Genomic DNA, 21,445 nt, shown 5'->3' on the forward strand with positions numbered 1-21,445 from the left:
CCTTCACTGTCACTGGGTCAAAATCCTGGAACTCCCTCCCTAACAGCACTGTGGGTGCATCTACACCACATGGACTGCAGCGGTTCAAGAAGGCAGCTCACCATCACCTCCTCAAGGGCAACTAGGGAAGGCAATAAATGTTGACTGAGCCTGTGACGCCCACATCCCATGAATGAATAAAATAAAAGGCACGAGTTCCCTAAACTCAGTTCCCCAGCAGCCTTGCAGTATTTCTTAGCAGAGAGCTCAGCACTCCTGTCCTCCTCCTCTGATATCACACTCTCAACTTCTTTTCTGCCTTTTCCTGGACCCTGTCGCTAGGCAACAGCACAGTTTTTTCTACTTTGTGTTTTTCCCTATACTCACTAAATGTCTTTTTAATACCTTTTTAAACTCATCTTTTTAACTGCAGGACTGTAAAACCTCACTAAATATATATGTGTGTCTGTGTGTGTGTGTCTGTGAGTGTGTGTGTGTGTGTGTGAGAGTGTGTGTGTGTATAAACAAACCCAGAAGACTGACCTTTACAGCCACAGGTGCACCCAGACCTCTAGGCACCAGGGCTCATAAATAACTAAAAATGAAACAGAAACCATTTTACCTTTCTTAACACACAAACATATATTTATATTCAACTTAAAAATTAGACACTGTTCCCAACATTAGTAAACTGGGTAGTGGGGTGGATTAGGGTGCTTGGATTAGGGTGCTTAGGTTTGGGCAAACGTTCGGTAGAACTGGCACATTCCCAGAAATTGCAGGATTTCTCTCTTCATTTGGGAATGGGAAACTCAACCAAAGTGCATATTTCCACTTCCTGGGTTAGCACTCGACCTTGTCCCACCAGGTGTCTTAGGTAAGTTACCTTTGCCTTAGCAAACTTGCTCATTGCCGAGTTCATTACAACGTTAGCCCTCTGTCGACCCTGGAACACTGCCTCCAGCTGTTCGAAGTCGTCCTTCCAGGCCTCACTGTAAATTAGCAGCTTGTCCTGGTATACTGCACAGTTGGTTAACCCACATGGTTTGCCAGCCTTTGAAAGGTTGCAAGTGCATTTTAAAGGCCGAAGGACATGAACTTGCACTGCTTTGGGCCATCTGAGGTGACAAAAGCCAAGTTTGCTCTCGTCCTGAAGCCAGGGTCTTGCCAATGCTCTTTCAAAAGGTCAATTTTACTGAGCTCAGCAGCATGACCTACCTTATCTATACAATCCTTGATGCCAGGATGGGTTCAAGTTCTGCATTAACCTTGCAATAACTAATGTAAAGCCGTTTGGATCCATCTGGTTTTGGGACTCGTACAATAGCTGCTCTGGCTGGGCTATATGGCATCATTGTCTAGCATGTATCTGATTTCTTATCTGATCTGAGCCAGCCTGTAAGGGTTCAGTCGGTAGGGATTTGGCTTTATCAGTGGGTGATCCCCTACATCCACGTCATGGTCTGTCATTGGGGCGTGTCTCAGCTGGTCCCCACCAATTTCTTCAAATTTCCTGAGAAGGGTGGCTCTATCCTTCTGCTGCTCTTCTGTCAGATAGATTAATGGGGCAATTAGATTTTCCAGAATTTTTGTGTTCACCAGCCAAACAGTTCGACCTGGGAGTCCTCCAGACTCTGTCCTTGTCTGACTCCGCCTGGCTGCCCTCTGCAACTGTCCCCTCTGGCAAACACTCACTGGTTGACTGCGCTGTCGGCTGTGACATATCTTTAATGTATTAAGCTGCTATAACCCGTACGGGTGTGCATCAGATAACTTATCTCACTGACCCTTTGGGCTAGCAGGTACAGCCCACTCAATTTGACCCTGGGAGGATTCTTTGGCAGCAGCACTCGGATCTGTTCCTGTGGCTGGAGAGTTTGAGTCTCCGTGTTCCTGTCTGCCTGTATTTTCATAACTTACTGAGAGGCTTTTAAATGTTCCTTGGCCACAACACAGGCCTTCCAGAGCCATTTCTGGAATATGGATATACTCCAGCAGTCCTCTCTGAGCTCCAGTAACTTTTATTAGCTTCAGGGGTCTCGCACCTCATGTCTGTAGATTAGTTCAAGCAGACTGAAGCCTGTTGGTTTGCTAGGGGAGTCCTTTGTGATGAATAGTAGGAAACCTAAACCCTTACCCCAGTCATGGGGTATTGTGGACAATAGTTTCCAGTCATAGTTTTCAGGGTGATACCACTCCAAGGCCCCTTGAGTTTGAGGGACATCTTCAGCTGGGTCATACCCAGACTCTGAACAACCTCCTAAAACACCCAGAAAATGAAATTTGTTGCCTGATCCGATGGGATCTCCTTTGGCATGTGGTACCGTGTAGTAGAGAACTGGGCCACTCCCTCGATCATAGCTTTGGCTGCTATCTTGCTGAAGGGAATAGCCTCAGGGAATCAGGTGACTCATATCCATTATGGTAAGGTGGGGCCGACAGCCTGCCTTGGTTTTGGTGACAGCCCTAGACAGTCTTTCTGGTTTCGGTTAAAGTGCTCACCAAATGCCAGGGATTTTCCTGTAACCTGACAAGTATGACAGGTGTTGCAGCTTGTGGCCACATTGGACCATGGGTGAGGCCAGAAAAAGTGCTCGCTTATACAGGCTGAAGTTTTGCAGGTACCCACATTCCAGCCATCAGAATAGCATTGGCAATTTGTAAGATTTCCTTAGGATATTCTGGGGGCACTACAGTCTGGTGGAACGCCATCGACACCTCATCTGTAGGTCTCCCAGTCTCCACCTCCTCATAAATACACCATCTCATAAGTAATAGCAGTCAGGGACCTGGGCAGCTTCTGCCTCCGAGCAGGCAGTCTGTGCTGGGGGCTTTAATTTGTGATCTGCCTGCTGTGCCTCAATTAAGGAGGCTCGGCTGAGCAGCTCCTCCCCTTCAGACAGAAATTTAAAGAAGGCCTCAATTAGCCCAGACTCCCTGCTCATTTAGCTGTGGTGCTGACCCCTTTCTGTTTAAATTTGCCTTTCTGGCTTGGGGCCAGGTCACTACACAATCAGAACAAATCTCTGTAGCTGCTCGGTTTCCTTTTCTCATTTGGTTGGTCTGGAACAGTACAATATCGAGGTCAAAAACAGAATTACCTGGAAAAACTCAGCAAGTCTGGCAGCATCGGCGGAGAAGAAATCAGTTAACGTTTCGAGCCTTCATGGCCCTTCGGCAGAACTGCCGAAGGGCCATGAAGGCTCGAAACGTTAACTGATTTCTTCTCCGCCGATGCTGCCAGACTTGCTGAGTTTTTCCAGGTAATTCTGTTTTTGTTTTGGATTTCCAGCATCCGCAGTAGCTTTTAGCTTTTTGTTTTTAACAATATCGAGGTGATGAGTGACCCTGTGCTGAAATCTGACCCGAGAAATGTTGGGGCTGTGTAATGTGGCCTGTGCATAAGTGTGGTTTATACAGCCCAAGATTTTTCAATTCAATGCAGCTACTCTATTTTTTACACTGTGTGTCAAATGATTGGTTTAATGTCAGGAGCTAGATGAATGGCCTCTGTTGTGCTGTGACATCAGTATGTTCAAGGGTGCCTGCCCTCTTGTTTGTGGCATTAAAATCATCAGTGATTGTGAAAGTGGGAGCACCTGTTGCATTCCTGTGATAGGATCCACAATGTCAGAAATGTTCATCACTAGCTTCTGTTTCAATATAGGAGGCAGCTCATCATTATGATTGAGTGAAGTTACCTCTACACTTCCAGCATTGGATGGTAGTGATGAATGTTGGCTCACTGCAAATTCCTCTTCATGCAATTTCAGCAGAAGGACCATCTAATACCCACCAAAATAGAAATCATCCCAAGCTCAGGGTTCCTTACTTACAGGTCCCATTACCCTATCAGCCCTGCACTCAGACCTACATTAGCTCCCTCCAGGGCCTCGCCTCTCCCCATCTCTGTAATATCCTCCAGCGCCACAACCCTCCAAGTTATCGGCACTGCTCTAATTCTGCCCTCTTGAACACCCCCAGTTTAATTACTTCACCATTGGCGGCTGTGCCTTCAGTTGCTGAGGCCCTGACTATGGAATTCCCTTGCAGTATCTCTCCAGCCTTCACCCTCTCTTTCATCCATTACAATATACATCTTCATCAAGTTTTTGACCATCCAGCCTAACTTCACCCCGTTTGGCTCAGTGTCTAATTTTGTTTCATAATGCTCCAGTGAAGCACCCTGGGACATTTTATTCGGCTAAAGGGGGCTATATAAATACAAGACGATGTGTTAAATTTGCAATTAAGATGTTTAATGTTCTGTGCCACCCAGTTGAATGGTTTTCAGTCAGTAGTTTTAGAGAAATTGAATCTGGGCTTCTTTTGGCACCGCTGCTTGTGCAGTCAGTGAGTTCCGTACTTTGGTGTTCTTGAATAGTCTCTGCTGAACTGTGTTAGCTCTCAGTTTCTTACCTGTTGGCCCTGTGGATTCAGGGAACTGACTCAGACACTGAGTAGATGTGATCTATGTGGAAGTTGCTGTTTAAAAATGTTGACAATCAACATGACGAACTTTGAAATGTACAAGACACCACAAGCAGGAATGCACTTTGGATCACAAGTGGCAGAAATGTGAATCTTATTCACAGCGAGAGATGGATGCTGTGAAGCAAATTCGACACACGTCAGGTCATTTTCATCACCATTGCCTGGAAGGCATACTGACAAATTGGCTCATCCCTCTGTTAGAGAACCCATCCCACTTTCAATTCCACTAAACAGCATTCATCTAGTCGATGGCTCTCAACCTAATAAAAGGAGCTCTTTTCTGCATGTTTTTAGCTCTTCAAAACTCTCATCCTGTGGCTTATTTTAAACCCAAGTGATTTCAAATGAATTTTTCACCCAATAAAGTGTGCTGTTTGCACCCAACTTTCCATGGCCAGCTCATTATGCATTCAGGTGCAGATCTGAACAAAACAGGGAGCACACTTGCGACAGGAGTGGAAAATTTGCTGTGAAAATCTAATTCATAATTCTTATGTTTTCACCGATAACTTTCAGTTTTAGGAATATAACTTGTAGGTTGGAGGTTAAGGTGTTAAATGTATGTTAAATGAAAATATCCGATTGAGTAGCTGATAAATAACCATAAAGTAAATGCAATTCAAATAGACCTGGGGTAATGCCAGTTCAAGCTTCACCTGGATCTTGTGAGGGGTAAAAGCAGCTGGAAGATTTGCCTAGTTTGTAGCTGCTGTGATCCTAACAGAGCCTTGTGGGAGAAAGCATTCAGCAGAGTTAGCCTGGAAGCTGTGAGAAGGCAGGTGGGTATCTGCTGGCACCCATAACAAGGAGCTGAGGCATCCACATTCATGAAGTATTAAATAAAAGTTGGAGGTTACTTAGTCAAAAAGCTAATGGAAAGATCTCCATAAAACTTTACTCATAACTGGAACACTGAGGAGAATTAAAGCGTAATGGCACGGCAGGTGGTAAATGCCATGCTGTTCAAATCCCAGAGGGAAACTTGAAACAGCAGCCACAACTGTTTTGCAATTTATATCTTATTTTGAGATGAGATACGAACCTTGACTTTAGTAGTAATAAGTCCACCGAGGCTTAGAGGTTTTTTACAAAACTAAATTAAACATTTATTAATAGAAGAAATGATTTTAAGCACATACATAAGTCTATGAATTACTACTATAATAACTCCTAAATCCCCTAACTACACCTCCGTTAAGGTGTAAAAACAAATAAATTTCAAAATACCCAGGCAAAGCACACAATACCCTGGTCAGTGATATTCACAGTGAATTTTCTTAGCTTCGGTTTCTGTAGACAGTAACTTGACATATAGAGGCTGGAGGCTTTTCACACTTATGTTAGATCTTAGAATTCCTTCCTCCTTACACATCACCTCATCTCCTTTATACAGGTTTCTCCCTTTTTAATGCAAATTTCATTGTTCCAATATGTGTTTGCAACTTTACTTTCCTCATAATATAAATCTTTCATGGTACTAATTTTATCAGTAACCTTTGGGAAAAATAAACACACAGTTGTGCTTTGCTTCTTCTGGCTAGGTGTAACATCTCACCATCTCTTTGAAATTCAAACTAACCTAATTTATCTAAATGTGTTCCTCACATTCTAAAACTTCAGCCATGTTTATGCATTTAGCATTTCAAACCTAGCTTCCCTTTTGATAACTCAAAAGCTCCAGACCAGCTGTCTCCAATTCAATTAAATCACACTAATATTATGAAAATTATTATATTTTCACAACATAAAGTGAATTCCAGAGGGCTGTAGCATACTTTGTGGGTTGGTCATACATATGAACATATGAAATAGGAGCAGAAGTAGACCATTTGGCCCCACATGCCTGCTACGCCATGCGATAAGATCATGGCTCATCTGTTGTGTTTCAAATTCCACATTCCCATCTACCCCTGATAACCTTTGATTCCCTTGCCTAACAAGAATCTATCTACCTCCACCTTAAAAATATTCAATGACCCCGTCTCCACTGCCTTCTGAGTTGCACTGTTCTGAGAGAAAAAAATTCTCCTCATCTCTGTCCTAAAAGGTCCTAAAGAAGTGAATTAAACTTCAAGATTGTTGTAATGTGTAAAGAAATTCTAGTGAGGAAGTAAAAAAGTAGAACTGAGTTCATAGCACAAGCAATTATAACCTGTATTGGTAAGTTAGTAGTGCTGGCATTGTTTAATTCTTCTTACATACAGTGAAGTTTATTTTTGTTTAAAAATGTGAAATCTTGTGGCATCATTCTGTCAGTTGATTGCTGGATGTTCAGATTTCTCGTTAAACATTAACGGAATTGTGACAAAGTAAAATTGATGAAATTTAAAATGATACAAACAATGAAAGGGACATGTCAAAGACCTTATAGCCGGACACTAAGGCTTTGAAGGGTTTGAACCCTTTGCCGGCTTTTGTCAGGCTGTGGGAAGGGAAGGCTAGAAAGTTGGGAATGGAAAGAAAGTGAAGAGGGGAGAGATGAGGAGAATTGTTTGCACTCCGAGTTGTTGGGACTGCCCTTCCTTAAAACTTGGCAGTAACTGATTCCACAGTAGGTTAGACAGATACTTGAAGATGAGCAATTTACAGAGTCACGTGCACTAAACAGGGAGTTGGGAATGTATGACTGTTCTTTCAAAGAGCCAAGGCAGGCATGATGGGCCAAATGACCTCCTTCTGTGCTGTAAGTTGCTAAACTTGTCTGAAGTACAAGGTAGATTGTGTGAGGCTGCAGACAAGTGAGGGGGTGACCCAGCATGACTCCCATGGCTCACGTGCAGAGCTGATGCCTGACATCTTTGCCATCCCCTTGCCCAACATTGCAGCCTGTATGGAAGGAGGTACATTCAAGCTGCAGGCCCCTGACTCTGCCAGCTATGTGCTACATGGCAGCTTCAATGACCATGCAGATAGGGTGACGCAGCTTGTCTTCTGGACATTACACTTGCTGCCAGACAAGCATGACTGTGCATCCACATATGTTTGATTGAATCATGGATGAGGAAGTCAAGCAAAGCTGAGTGTTGGCCACCCTATCATACGTTCTTTAGTGCAGTGTCACTGTCAGCATAACATACTGGGACTGCTGTACTTCCTGAGAGAATCCCATCAGTAAGTTAGAAAAAAAGACTTGCATTTATATAGTGTCCTTCACTAACTCAGGACACTTCAAAATGCTTTACAGCCAATTGAGTCGTTTTGAAGTGTAGTCACTGTTGTAATGTAGAAAACACAGCAGTCAAATTGTGCACAGCAGGCTCCCACAAACTGCAATGTGATAAGGACCAACTAATGTGTTCTTGTGATTTTGATTGAGCGATAAACATTAACCAGGACACCAGGGGGAACCCCCCTGCTCATCTTTGAAACAATGTCGTAGCTATGTATGCCCACGTGAGAGAGCACATGGGGCCTGATGTTAGACGCAGCAGGGAAACAGCATTGCAAATCTCCACCCAGTTGTCCCATGGTATTCACCCGATGTTAGATGCTGCAGGGAACTGGCCTGCTAAATGTGCCTTTACTTCCTGTGCACAGATGGAGCGACTCCAGGCAGAGAACACAGCTGAGTGGGGGAAGAGGGAGCGGCTAGAGACTGAGAAGCTGAACCTTGAAAGAGAGAACAAAAAGCAGAGGGCACAGATTGAGGATCTGGTCGACGTGTTGGCCAAAAAGAGGAAGCAGGCAGCGAGTGCCCTGGACACTGATCTGAAGACTATTCAGACTGAGCTTTTTGAGAAGAATAAGGTAATGGAATGATTTATTGAATTCTTCGTGTAGTTGTGACTGTCACAAGGGAATCCTTACATTATATGGATTTTAGAGCTTGATGTTCTGCCTGCAGTGGGATACCAAGACCCAGATGTTTGATATCCTCATGGCTAGAGAATATCTCTTCAACTGTTGCCTGGCACAGATGTTATTGGGGGAAGAGGTTTTGAAGTAATGACAATAGTATTGCAGATTGTACAATGTCACGACTCACTGGGGATAGTGCACTATAATATCAATCCTCACTGCTCCCCAAGCCACGACAAATATGAAAGGCTTGACCAAACCACCAGATTGCCCCAAATCTACCTAACTGTTTAATTTAGGTGAACAGAATATGAGCACCAGGTTTGTAAACTTGGTAAGTAAATAACTGATTATTGAACAAACTGTTGTTAACCAGTGGCAAAATAAAGAAATATAAACTGCTAACTTCTAACACTATAACTTAAACTCTACCCCCTTCTTAAATCCCTACACACACACACACACACACACACACATACACACGGCACATAAGACACACAAAACCTGGATTTTAAGGGTGGGATAAAACAGTACAATCGCACTAATCCGGAGTTCAGGATTAAATGGGCTCATTTTGATCGATGCGTTCCAAATTCCTGAAAGTTCTTGTTGATGACACGAGGCGGCCTTTCAGCACATTCAGTATTTAGTTCACTGGTTGAACACTTGCCTTTCCGTGCCTCTAACAGTGATTTTTCCCCTTTGCCTCTTGACAGGGGTTTTCAGAGAGAACAGGTTATAGAGATATGAGGAGAAAAGCCAGCTAGCTATTACTGTGGAATTACTGGAGTCTTCCACACACGAGAGAGAGGTTTTAGGTTTTGTTCCTTTCAGGCTAGAAGCTATCCTGCTGCCCTGCTCATCAAACCCTGGTCACCTGGTCAGAAGCCAATTAAATGCTGTCGTCAGGCAGGTCCCTTGGTCCAGGACTCCTTTCCGACACCATCCTGTCTTTCATGGCGCACCCTGTTCCAGGTCTGTAACATTGTGTATATATCTCATCCTGTTCCAGTGGACATGCCTTTCAACTGTAGCCACTGTAATTCTAATCCACAGTCCAGCAGAAATAGAGAAAAATAAAAGGATATGTTCTTTACAACAGTGTGACAGAAAGAAAAAGTTATGTTCCTTACATGCCGTCACCCTTAAAAGAGATGAAATGCCATTTCAAAAATGGGTTTCGTCATAAGCTATGTGACACATGGACAACAAAACATGAGACTTACTTTAATTCATCCTCCCCACCCATCCACCCGCCCCCCGTTATACAATCTTATACAATCTTCAGCATTTCTTACCCCTTATTTTAGTATTTTACGCCCAGGACAGTGTATCTGCGATCACATTATCTTTGCCGGCAATGTGAACAATCTTTATACTGAATGGTTGAAACAATAGACTCCATTTAAACAGTGTCACATTTCGAGTTTTAAACTTTTCAATGAACACCAGCGGATTATGGTCAGTGTGGATTAGTGTTTCTTTGTTATCGTGTCAGACATAAACTTAAAAGTGTTGAAGAGACAACAGCAATGCTAGAGTTTCTTTTTCTATTGCAGAGTACTTCCCCTGATATTGATTTAGGTTCTTGGAAAGTACTCCACCGACTTCTCTATCCCTAATTTATCATCTTACAATAGGGCTGCACCTACCCCCAAGTCGCCAGCATCAATTGCCATTTTAAAAGGTTTGACAAAGTCAGGAGTGGCCAACACTGGTTCATTTATTAAGATTGCCTTCAGCTTTTTAAAGGCTGCTTCGCGTTCTGCTGACCATACCACTTTTGCCTGTTTTCTTAACAAATTAATGAGAGGTACAGCTATTGTGCTGAAGTTAGGCACAAACTTCCTATAAAACCCACACATTCCCAAAAATCTCAGGATTCCTCTTTTAGCTTTAGGAACGGGGAATTCTATTGGAGTATTCAGTTTTACTGTTCTTGGCAACACTTGCCCTTGTCTGATGGTGCAATCTCGGTAAGTTACCATTGCTTTTGCAAATTAACTTTTTGCCAGATTTATGACTAAGCCAGCCAACTGCAATTGCTTAAACAGGTCCTCTAGTTGCTTTACGTGTTCTTCCCATGTGTTACTTCCTATTACAACATCATCTAAATAAACCACGCAATTAGGTACTTCAGCTACAACTTGATTTATAAGTCTCTGGAATGCAGCTGGGGCATTTTTAAACCCAAACAGCATAACTAGACATTGATACAACCTACTAAATGTAACAAAGGCAGATATTTCTTTAACCCTTGGTATTAACGGCAATTGCCAGTATCCCTTCAACAGATCACTTTTAGAAATAAATGAGACATTGCCAACCCTATCGATGCAATCTTCTAACCGAGGAACCGGGTACAAATCTGTCCTTGTTACTACATTCACTTTCCGGTAGTCTATACAAAATCTAGTGGATCTAGGCTTAGGAACCAGCACAACCGGTGAACTCCAGCCACTTTGGCTAGGCTCAATCAATTGGTTGTCTAGCATATATTGGATCTCTGTTTCTAACTGAGCTTATTTTTCTGGGCTAAACTGATAATAATGTTGTTTTATTGGCACTGAGTCTCCTATGTCCATGTTTAGCTAACGTAGTACATCCAGGTGTATCCCTACAAATTCCCATATACTTCCTAAGTAACCTTATTAGATCTTTCCTTGGTCCTTCCTCTAAATGTGAGAACACAGTGTCTAACTGTCCCAGTATTGTCGTATTGGTTAGTCGAATTGTAGGAGGTTCGCTTTGGGCACTGTCTACTTCTCCTTCTACTTTGCCCTTATTGTCTCTGCCATCCTCCATGACTCCTACCACCTGGTACACTTGCTCTTCTTGATCATCTCCTCTGTGATGATACTGCTTCAACATGTTTATGTAACATACCCGTTTGTTCTTCTTGCGCTAAGGAGTATCTATCAGACAAGTCACTGCACTGACCCTCCTAACTATCTTGTAGGGGCCACTGAATTTCACTTTTCGCCAATACTTCATCTTCTGCTTGGAACATTCTAGTTGTAGCATGTTTGCCTGCTCATTCTTTCATTCTGGCCTGTGAGATTTTTAAACGCTCCCGTGCTACTTTACATGCCCCTGTAAGTCTTTCTAGAAACATGGACACATAATCCAACATGGAGGATACGTCTTTCTGCTTTAGGAACTTTTCCTTAATCACTTTTAACGGACCTCTTATTTCATGACCAGAGATCATTTCAAATGGACTAAATCCAGTAGATTCTTTGGGAGAATCTCTGGTAGCAAATAGTAAGAAATCTAATCCTTTGTCCCAATCCTTTGGGTATTCATGGCAATAGGTCTTAATCATGGTTTTGAGAGTCTGATGGTATCTCTTTAAAGATTCCTGTGTCTGTGGGTGATAGGCAGTAGGCTGAACTTCACACAGATTAAAACTTCCTCCTGTGTCCAACATCGGAGAGTGGACCTGCGTGAGAAGGGCAGCGGCAGAGGGAGATTAAAAACCGGCAGCAAAGAGCCCCTTCAATCTGTTTCTACCTGTCAGAGCAGAAGTGTAATGCCAAAGGAAAACAGGTAGGTGATTGGTGGATGTCTCTTTTGATTGGCCAAGTGGTTTAAATCAGGAGAGGTTATTACAGCTGAAGAATACCGTTAAGAAATTCACTTTTAAACTATTTAACATCCAAATTAATTAATTAAATAGAATAGAGATGGCTCGGCAGGCGATGTGCTGCAGCTGTAGCATGTGAGAGCTGGTGGACGCCGGTGCGATCCATGGTGACCACATCTGCAGCAAGTGTTGGCTGCTTGAGGAACTTTGGCTCAGAGTTGATGAGCTGGAGTCCGAGCTGCGGACACTGCGACACATCAGGGAGGGGGTGAGTTACCTCGACACTGCGTTTCAGGAGACAGTCACACCCCTTAGATTAATGACATTAAATTTGGACTGTGGTCACAGACAGGAGAATGTGACTGCGAGTGAGGCAGGTATGGGGATCCAGAATTTAGCCTTCGAGGACCCTCATCCAGTGCCCTTGTCCAATAGGTACGAGGGTCTTGCTCCCAGTGTGGACGAGGGCGCAGACTGCAGGGAGGATGAGCAAACTGACCACAGCACCATGGTACAGACCACCATTCAAGCGGGTGGAGAAAAGAGAAATGTAGTAGTAATGGCGGATAGCAAAGTTAGGAGAATAGACACTGTTCTCTGCAGCAAAGACAGAGAATGCCGAAGACTGTGTTGCCTACCTGGTGCTAAGGCTAAGGACATCTCTTCTGGGCTGGAGAGGAACTTGGAGTGGGAGGGGAAGGATCCAGTTTTCATGGTCCATGTAGGTGCGACATAGGTAGGACAAGGGAAGAGGTTCTGCTGAGGGACTACGAGCAGCTCAGGACTAAATTAAAAAGCAGAACCACAAAGGTAATAATCTCCAGATTACTACCTGAGCTATGTGCAAATTGGCGTAGGGTAAATTGACGTAGGGTAAATAAGATTAGAGAGGTAAATGCATGGCTCAAAGATTGGTGTGGGAGAAATGGGTTCCGATTCATGGGGCACTGGCACCAGTACTGGGGAAGGAGAGAGCTGTTCCGTTGGGATGGGCCTCATTTGAACCATGCTGGGACCAGTGTCCTGGCGAATTATATAACTAGGGTTGTAGATAGGACTTTAAACTAATTGGTGGTGGGGGAGGAGGGATCAATTGAAGGGAAGTTTAAAAAATCAAAAAGAAATAAGGGAGCAGAGGTGCAGGGTAGTGAAGAGACGAACGATAATCAAAGTGTGACAGGAAGGGACAGAAAATATGAGCAGAAGAGTGCAGCAGAAATCAGAACCAGAATGAGTAATAATGGTAATAAGTCAAAGTTTAAGACTCTTTATCTGAATGCACGCAACATTTGTAACAAGATAGATGAGTTGATGGCATAAATACAAATAAATGAATATGACTTGATAGCTATTAGAGAGAGATGATTGCAGGGTGACCAAGACCGGGAACTCAATATGCAAGGATATTCGACGTTCCGGAAAAATAGACAAAATGAAAAAGGAGGTGGGGTAGCTTTGTTAATAAAGGAAGGTATCAGTGTGGTGGTGAGTAATGGTATAGGTGCAATAGATCGTGATGTGGAATCAGTTTGGGTGGAAATAAGGAATAGCAAGGGGAAGATGTCACGGGTGGGAGTTGTCTGTAGGCCTCTGAAGAGTTGCCTCACTGAAGGACAAAGTATAAATCAGGAATTAATGGAGATGTGTAAGAAGGATGCTACAATTGTCATGGGTGATTTTAATCTGCATATTGACCTACAAATCAGATTGGCAGAGGTAACATGGATGATGAATTTTTAGAGTGCATCAGGGATTGTTTCTTAGAGCAATACATTGCAGAAACTACCCAGGAACAGGCCATTTTAGATCTAGTAACATGTAATGAGGTGGGATTAATAAGATATATCGTAATTAAGGATCCTCTAGGGGGTAGGGGCCACAACAAGGTAGAATTTCAAATTCAGTTTGAGGGCGAGCAACTTGGTTCTCAAACCAGTGTCCTCAACTTAAATAAGGGCAATTACAGAGGTATGAAGAAAGAATTGTCTAAAGCGGGCTGGGAAAATAGACCAAGGGGGTGGTCAGTGCATGAGCAGAGGCAGACAATGAATCATATATTTCGTAACGCTCAGCAAAACTTTATCCCAGTCAAAAAGAAGGACTCGATGAGAAGGATGGACCACCCATGGTTAACAAAGTGGTCAAGGAGAGTATCCAATCAAAAACTAAGGCATACAAAGTGGCAAAAAGTAGTTTTAGGTCAGAGGATTGGGAATTTTTTAGGAAACAGCAGCGGATGACTAAAAAGCTAATAAAGAGGCAGAAAATTTATTATGAAAGTAAATTGCCAAGAAATGTAAAAGCAAACAGCAAGAACCTCTACGGATATATTAAAAAAAAGAGTGGCTAAAGTGAGTGTGGGACCCTTGGAGGATGCGAATGGAGAATTGATAACGGGGAACAGGGAAATGGCAGATAATTTAGACCAATATTTTGCATCGGTCTTCATGGTGGAGGACACTATAAATATCCCAAAGATATCGGATAAGCAAGGAAGCAAGGACCTAATGGGAGGAAAAATCTTGTAACAGTCTCTATCACGAGGGACAAAATATTTGACAAACTAATGGGACTAAAGGCAGACAAGTCGCCAGGACCTGATGGCCTACATCCAAGGGTTTTAAAGGAAGTGTCTGCAGAGATAATGGAGGCATTGGTCGAAATATTCCAGAACTCACTGGATTCCGGGAAGGTCCCGTTGGATTGGAAAACTGCTAATGTGATGCCCCTGTTCAAGAAGAGAGGGAGACAAAAAGCAGGAAACTATAGGCCAGTCAGCCTAACATCTGTCATTGGGAAAATGCTAGAGTCCATTATTATGGAAGAAATAGCAGGACATTTTGAAAAGCTTAACGCATTCAAACAGAGTCACCATAGTTTTGTGAAAGGGAAATCATGTTGGACAAATTTGCTAGAGTTCTTTGAGGATATAATAAGCAGAGTCGATAAAGGGGAACCGGTAGATGTAGTGTATTTGGATTTCCAGAATACATTTGATAAGATGCCACATAAAAGGTTATTGCACAAGGTAGGAGCTCACGGTATTAGGGGTAATGTATTAGCATGGATTGAGAATTGGTTAACACACAGAAGACAGAGAATCGGGATTAATGGGCCTTTTTCAGGTTGGAAAGACATAACTAGTGGAGTGCCACAAGCATCAGTCCTAGGGCCTCAGTTATTTACTATCTACATTAATGACTCGGAGGAGGGGGCAGAGTGTAATGTATCCAAATTTGCTGATGATACAAAAATAGGTGGGAGAGCATGTTGTGATGAGAACATAAGGAATCTGCAAGGAGATAAGGATAGGTTGAGTGAGTGGGCAAAAACTTGGCAGATTAAGTTTAATGTAGAAAAGCATGAGGTCATGCACTTTGGTAGGAAGAATCAAAAGTCAGACTATTATTTAAATGGAGAGAGACTCAAAAAAGTGCAGCACAGAGGGATCTGGGAGTTCTTGCTCATGAAACAGTTAGCTTGTAGGTGCAGCAAGTAATTAAGAAGGAAATGAAATTTTGGTCTGTATCGCTAGGGGGTTGGAGTTTAAAAATAGGGAAGTCTTGTTACAGCTGTACAGGGTGTTGGTGAGGCCGCACCTGGAGCACTGTGTACAGTTTTGGTCCCCGTATTTAAGAAAGGATATACTGGCATTAGAGGCAGTTCAAAAGAGATTCACTAGGCTGATCCCCGGGATGAAGGGGTTGACTTATCATGAACGGCTGCACAGGTTAGTCCTTTATTCATTAGGGTTTAGAAGAATGAGGAGTGATCTTATTGAAACGTACAAGATTCTGAGGGGGCTTGACAGGGTAGATGCTGAGAAGATGTTTCCACTAGTGGGGGAATCTCAAACTAGGGGACATAATTACAGAATAAGGGGATACTCATTTAAAACTGAGATGAGAAGGAATTTCTTCTCTCAGAGAGTAATGAATGTCTGGGATTCTCTACCTCAGAGAGTTGTGGACTCTAGATCACTGAACGTATTTAAAGAGGAGGTAGATAGATTTTTGAAATATCGGGGAGTTGAGGGCTATGAGGAGCTGGCACGAAAGAGGAGTGGAGGCCTTGGGCAGATCAGCCATGATCTAATTGAATGATGGGGCAGGCCTAAGAGGCCAAATAGCCTACTCCTGCTCCTATTTCTTATGTTCTCTGTTCTTAATGCTCATTTCTCTCTCTCTTGATAATCCTCCTGTCTCTGTCTGTTGTTAATCCTCCTCACTCTCGCTGTTGTTATTGCTCCTGTCTCTCTGTTGTTATTGCACATCTCTCTAACTGTTGTTTATCATCCTGTCTCTCTCTGTTGTTAATCCTCCTGTTTCTCTCTGTTGTTCATCCTCCTGTCTCTCTTTTTGTTGTTAATCCTCCTGTCTCTCTCTCTGTTGTTAATAGACATAGACATAGAAAATAGGAGCAGGAGGGCCCATTCGATGGGCCGAGGGGCCTCTTCTGCACTGTGTGATTCTGTGATTTGGCCATTCAAGCCTGCTCCGCCATTCATTATGATCATGGCTGATCATCCAACTCAATAGCCTGCTCCCACTTTCTCCCAATATCCTTTGATCCCTTTCGCCCCAAGAGCTATACCTAACTCCTTCTTGAAAACATACAATGTTTTGGCCTCAACTACTTTCTGTGGTAGCGAATTCCACAGTGTCACCACTCTCTGGGTGAAGAAATTTCTCCTCATCTCAGTCCTAAATGGTCTACCCCATATCCTCAGACTGTGATCCCTGGTTCTGGCCCCCCCCACCATCCTTCCTGCATCTACCCTGTCTAGTCCTGTTAGAATTTTATAGGTTTCTATGAGATTCCCTCTCATTCTTCTGAACTCCAGCAAATATAATCCTTACCAATTCAATCTCTCCTCATATGTCAGCCCCGCCATCCCAGTAATCAGTCGAGTAAACCTTTGCTGCACTCCCTCCATAGCAAGTACATCCTTCCTCAGATAAGGAGACCAAAACTGCACATGATATTCCAGGTGTGGTCTCACCAAGGCCCTGTACAATTGCAGCAAGACATCCCTGTTCCTGTAGTCGAATCCTCTGGCTATGAAGGCTAACATACCATTTGCCCTCTTTACCTGCTGCACCTGCATGCTTACCTTCAGCGACTGGTGTACGAGAACACCCAGGTCTCGTTGCACATTCCCGTCTCTCAATTTATAGCCATTCAGATAATAATCTGCCTTCCTGTTTTTGCTACCAAAGTGGATAACCTCACATTTATCCACATTATACTGCATCTGCCATTCATTCGCCCACTCTCACTCAGCTTCTCTAAATCACGCTGAAGCATCTTTGCATCCTCCTCACAGCTCACCCTCCCACCCAGCTTTGTGTCATCTGCAAATTTGGAGATATTACATTTAGTTTCCTCATCTAAATCATTATTATTGTGAATAGCTAGGGTCCCAGCACCGATCCCTGCGGTACCCCACTAATCACTGCCTGCCAATCGGAAAAAGACCCGTTTATTCCTACTCTTTGTTTCCTGTGTGGCAACCAGTTTTCTATCCATCTCAATACACTACCCCCAATCCCATGCACTTTAATTTTACACGCTAATCTCTTATGTGGGACTTTGTCGAAAGCCTTCTGAAAGTGCAAATGAACCACATCCAGTGGCTCCCCCTCATCAACTCCACGAGTTACATCCTCAAAAAATTCTAGTAGATTTGTCAAACATGATTTCCCTTTCACAAATCCATGCTGACTCTGTCCGATTCTGCCACTGTTTTCCACCTGCTCAGCTATTAAATCTTTTATAATGGACTCTAGAATTTTCCCCACTACCGACGTCAGGCTGACTGGTCTATAATTCCCTGTTTTCTCTCCACCTCCCTTTTTAAGTAGTGGGGTTACATTAGCTACCCTCCAATCTGTAGGAACTGTTCCAGAGTCTATAGAATCACGGAAGATGACCACCAATGCATCCACTATTTCTAGGGCCACTTCCTTAAGTACTCTGGGTTGTAGATTATCAAGCCCTGGGGATTTATCGGCCTTCAATCCCATCAATTTCCCCAACACCATTTCCCTAATACTGATTTCTTTCAGTTCCTCCCTCTCACGAAACCCTGTGTTCCCCAACATTTCTGGTAGGTTATTAGTGTCCTCCTTTGTGAAGACAGAACCAAAGTATGAATTTTGTTGGTTGGCAATTTCTTTGTTCCCCATTATAAATTCCCCTGTTTCTGACTGTAAGGGACCTACATTTGTCTTCACCAATATTTTTCTCTTCACATACCTACAGAAACTTTTACAGTCAGTTTTAATGTTCCCTGCAAGCTTACTCTCGTATTCTATTTTCTCCTTCTTAATCACTCTCTTGGTCCTCCTTTGCTGAATTCTAAACTGCTCCCAATCCTCAGGTCTGTTGTTTTTTCTGGCCAATTTGTATGCCTCTTCCTTGCATTTAATACGATCTCTGATTTCCCTTGTAAGCCATGGTTTGGCCACCTTTCCTGTTTTACTTTTGTGCCAAACAGGAATAAACAATTGTTGCAGTTCACCCATGTGCTCTTTGAATGTTTGCCATTGCCTATCCACCGTCATTCCTTTAAGTAACGTTTCTCAATCCATCATAGCCAACTTGCGCCTCATACCATCATAGTTTCCTTTATTAAGATTCAGGACCTTAGTCTCAGAATCAACTACGCCACTCTCCATCTTAATGAAGGATTCTATCATGTTATGGTCGCTCATCCCCAAGGGGCCTCGCACAACTAGATTGCCAATTATTCCTTTCTCATTACACAATACCCAGTCTAGGGTGTCTGTTCTCTAGTTGGTTCCTCAACGTTTTGTCCAGAAAACCGTCCCGTATACACTCCAGGAATTCCTCCTCTACGGTATTGTTACTAATGTGATTTGCCCAATCTGTATGCAGATTAAAGTCACCCATAATTACAGATGTTCCTTTATTGCATGCGTCTCTAATTTCCTGTTTAATACCAATCCCAACATCACCACTACAGTTTGGGGGTGTATATACAACCCCCACTAACGTTTTTTGCCCCTTAGTGTTTCTCAGCTCTACCCATACAGATTCCACATCGTCGGAGCTAATATCTTTCCTCACTATTGCGTTAATTTCCTCTTTAACCAGCAATGCAACTCCACCGCCTTTTCCTTTTTGTCTGTCCTTCCTAAATACTGAATACTCCTGGATGTTCAGTTCCCATCCCTGGTCACCCTGCAGCCGTGTCTCCGTAATCCCGACTATATCATACCTGTTTACATCTATTTGCGCAGTTAATTCATCCGCTTTATTGCGAATGCTCCTCACGTTAAGCACAAAGCCTTAAGGCTTGTCTTTTTAACATTACTTGTCCTGTTCCCACTATTTTTCACTGAGGCCCTGTTTGATTCTTGCCCTTGATTTCTCTGCCTATCACTTTTCTGATACCCCTTTCTGTCTTTTGTTCTTGTCCTTGATTCCCCCTACTCTGACTCCTTGCACAGGTTCCCATCCCCCTGTCATTTTAGTTTAAACCCTCCCCAACCACCCTAGCAAATGTTCCCCCTGGGACATCAGTCCTGGTCCTGCCCAGGTGTAACCTGTCCAGTTTGTACTGGTCTCACCTCCCCCAGAACCAGTCCCAATGCCCCAGGAATCTGAAACCCTCCCCCTCACACCATCTCTTCAGCCAATCATTCATCCGACATATCCTGTTATTTCTACTCTGACTGGCATGTGGCACTGGTAATAATCCTGAGATCACTACCTTTGAGGTCCTACTTTTCAACTTACTTCCTAACTCCCTATATTCTGCTTTTAGGACCTCATCCCTTTTTTACCTATGTCGTTTATACCAATGTGTACCACGAGCACTGGCTGTTCACCCTCCCCCTTCAGAACTTCAGAATGTCCTCTAGCCACTCTGAGACATCCTTGACCCTAGCACCAGGGAGGCAACACACCATCTGGATTCTCGTTTGCGGCCACAGAAATTCCTATCTATTCCCCTTAGAATTGAATCCTCCTGTCTCTCTGTCTGTTGTTAATCCTCCTGTCTCTCTCTGTTGTTAATCCTACTGTCTCTGGTGAGTGACTTGGAGGGGAACTTCCATGTGGTGGTGTTCCCATCTATCTGCTGCCTTTGTCATCCTAGATGATAATGGTCATGGGTTTGGAAGGTGCTGCCAAAGGAGCCTTGGTGAATTCCTGCAGCGCATCTTGTAGATGGTACACACTGCTGCTACTGTGCGTCGGTGGTGGAGGGAGCGAATGTTTGTGGATGTGGTGTCAATCAAGCTGGCTGCTTTGGCCTGGATGGTGTCAAGCTTCTTGAGCGTTGTGGGAGCAGCAGTCACCCAGGCAAGCGGAGAGTATTCCATCACACTCCTGACCTGTGCCTTGTGAACAGACTTTGGGGAATCAGGAGGTGAGTTACTCACTGCAGGATTCCTAGCCTCTGACCTGCTCTTGTAACCACAGTATTTATATGGCTAGTCCAGTGCAGTCTCTGGTTAATGGTAACCCCCAGGATGTTGATAGTGGGGGATTCAGCGATGGTAATGCCATTGAAGGTCAAGAGGCGATGGTTAGATTCTCTCTTGTTGGAGATGGTCATTGCCTGACACTTGTGTGGCACGAATGTTACTTGCCACTTGTCAGCCCAAACCTAAATATTGACCAGGTCTTGCTGCATTTAGACATGGACTGCTTCAGTATCTGAGGAGTCGCGAATGATGCTGAACATTGTGCAATCGTCAGCGAACATCCCCACTTCTGACCTTATGATGGAAGGAGGGTCATTGATGAAGCAGCTGAAGATGATTGGGCCAAGGGCACTACCCTGAGGAACTCCTGCAGTCATGTTCTGGAGCTGAGATGATTGTCGTCCAACATCTTCCTTTGTGCTAGGTGTGACTCCAACCAGCGGAGAGTTTTCCCCCTGATTTCCCATTGTCTCCAGCTTTGCAAGGGCTCCTTGATGCCACACTCGGTCAAATGCGACCTTGATGTCAAGGGCAGTCACTCTCACCTCACCTCTGGAGTTCAGCTCTTCTGCCCATGTTTGAACCAAGGCTGTAATGAGGTCCAGAGCTGAATGGCCCTGGCGGAACCCAAACTAGGCATCAGTGAGCAGGTTATTGCTAAGTGGTGCTTGATGGTACCATTGACGACCTCTTTAACCACTTTACTGATGATAGAGAGTAGACTGATGGGGCAGTAATTGGCCGGGTTGGATTTGTCCTGTTTTTTTGTGTACAGGACATACCTGGGCAATTTTCCACATTGCTGGGTAGATGCCAGTGTTGTAGCTGCACTGGAACAGCTTGGCTAGGGGCACGGTAAGTTCCAGAGCACAAGTCTTCAGTACTATTGCCGGAATATTGTCAGGATCCGTAGCCTTAACACTATCCAGTGCCTTCAGCCGTTTCTTGATATCACATGGAGTGAATCGAATTGGCTGAAGATTGGCATCTGTGATGCTGGGGACCTCCAGAGGAGGCCGAGATGGATCATCCACTCGGCACTTTTGGCTGAAGATTGTTGCAAATGCTTCAGCCTTATCTTTTGCACTGATGTGCTGGGTTCCTCCATCATTGAGGATGGGGATATTTGTGG

The 21,445-nt window shown here is 43.7% G+C and overlaps 1 protein-coding gene across 5 annotated transcripts in view; it reads left to right on the forward strand.

The window, feature by feature from the left end:
- The window catches only part of LOC144672993 (coiled-coil domain-containing protein 102A-like), a 447,451-nt gene that overhangs the window by 197,798 nt on the left and 228,208 nt on the right, over nt 1–21,445 (forward strand). For all 5 annotated transcript variants that reach the window (XM_078534991.1, XM_078534993.1, XM_078534994.1 and 2 more), the window contains one exon: nt 8,011–8,220. In XM_078534991.1, the coding sequence (XP_078391117.1) occupies nt 8,011–8,220 (210 nt within the window). The remainder of the gene's footprint in view (nt 1–8,010; nt 8,221–21,445) is intronic.

This window comes from Cetorhinus maximus, unplaced genomic scaffold (assembly GCF_964194155.1).
Source record: "Cetorhinus maximus unplaced genomic scaffold, sCetMax3.hap1.1 HAP1_SCAFFOLD_188, whole genome shotgun sequence".
NCBI classification, from domain to species: domain Eukaryota; kingdom Metazoa; phylum Chordata; class Chondrichthyes; order Lamniformes; family Cetorhinidae; genus Cetorhinus; species Cetorhinus maximus.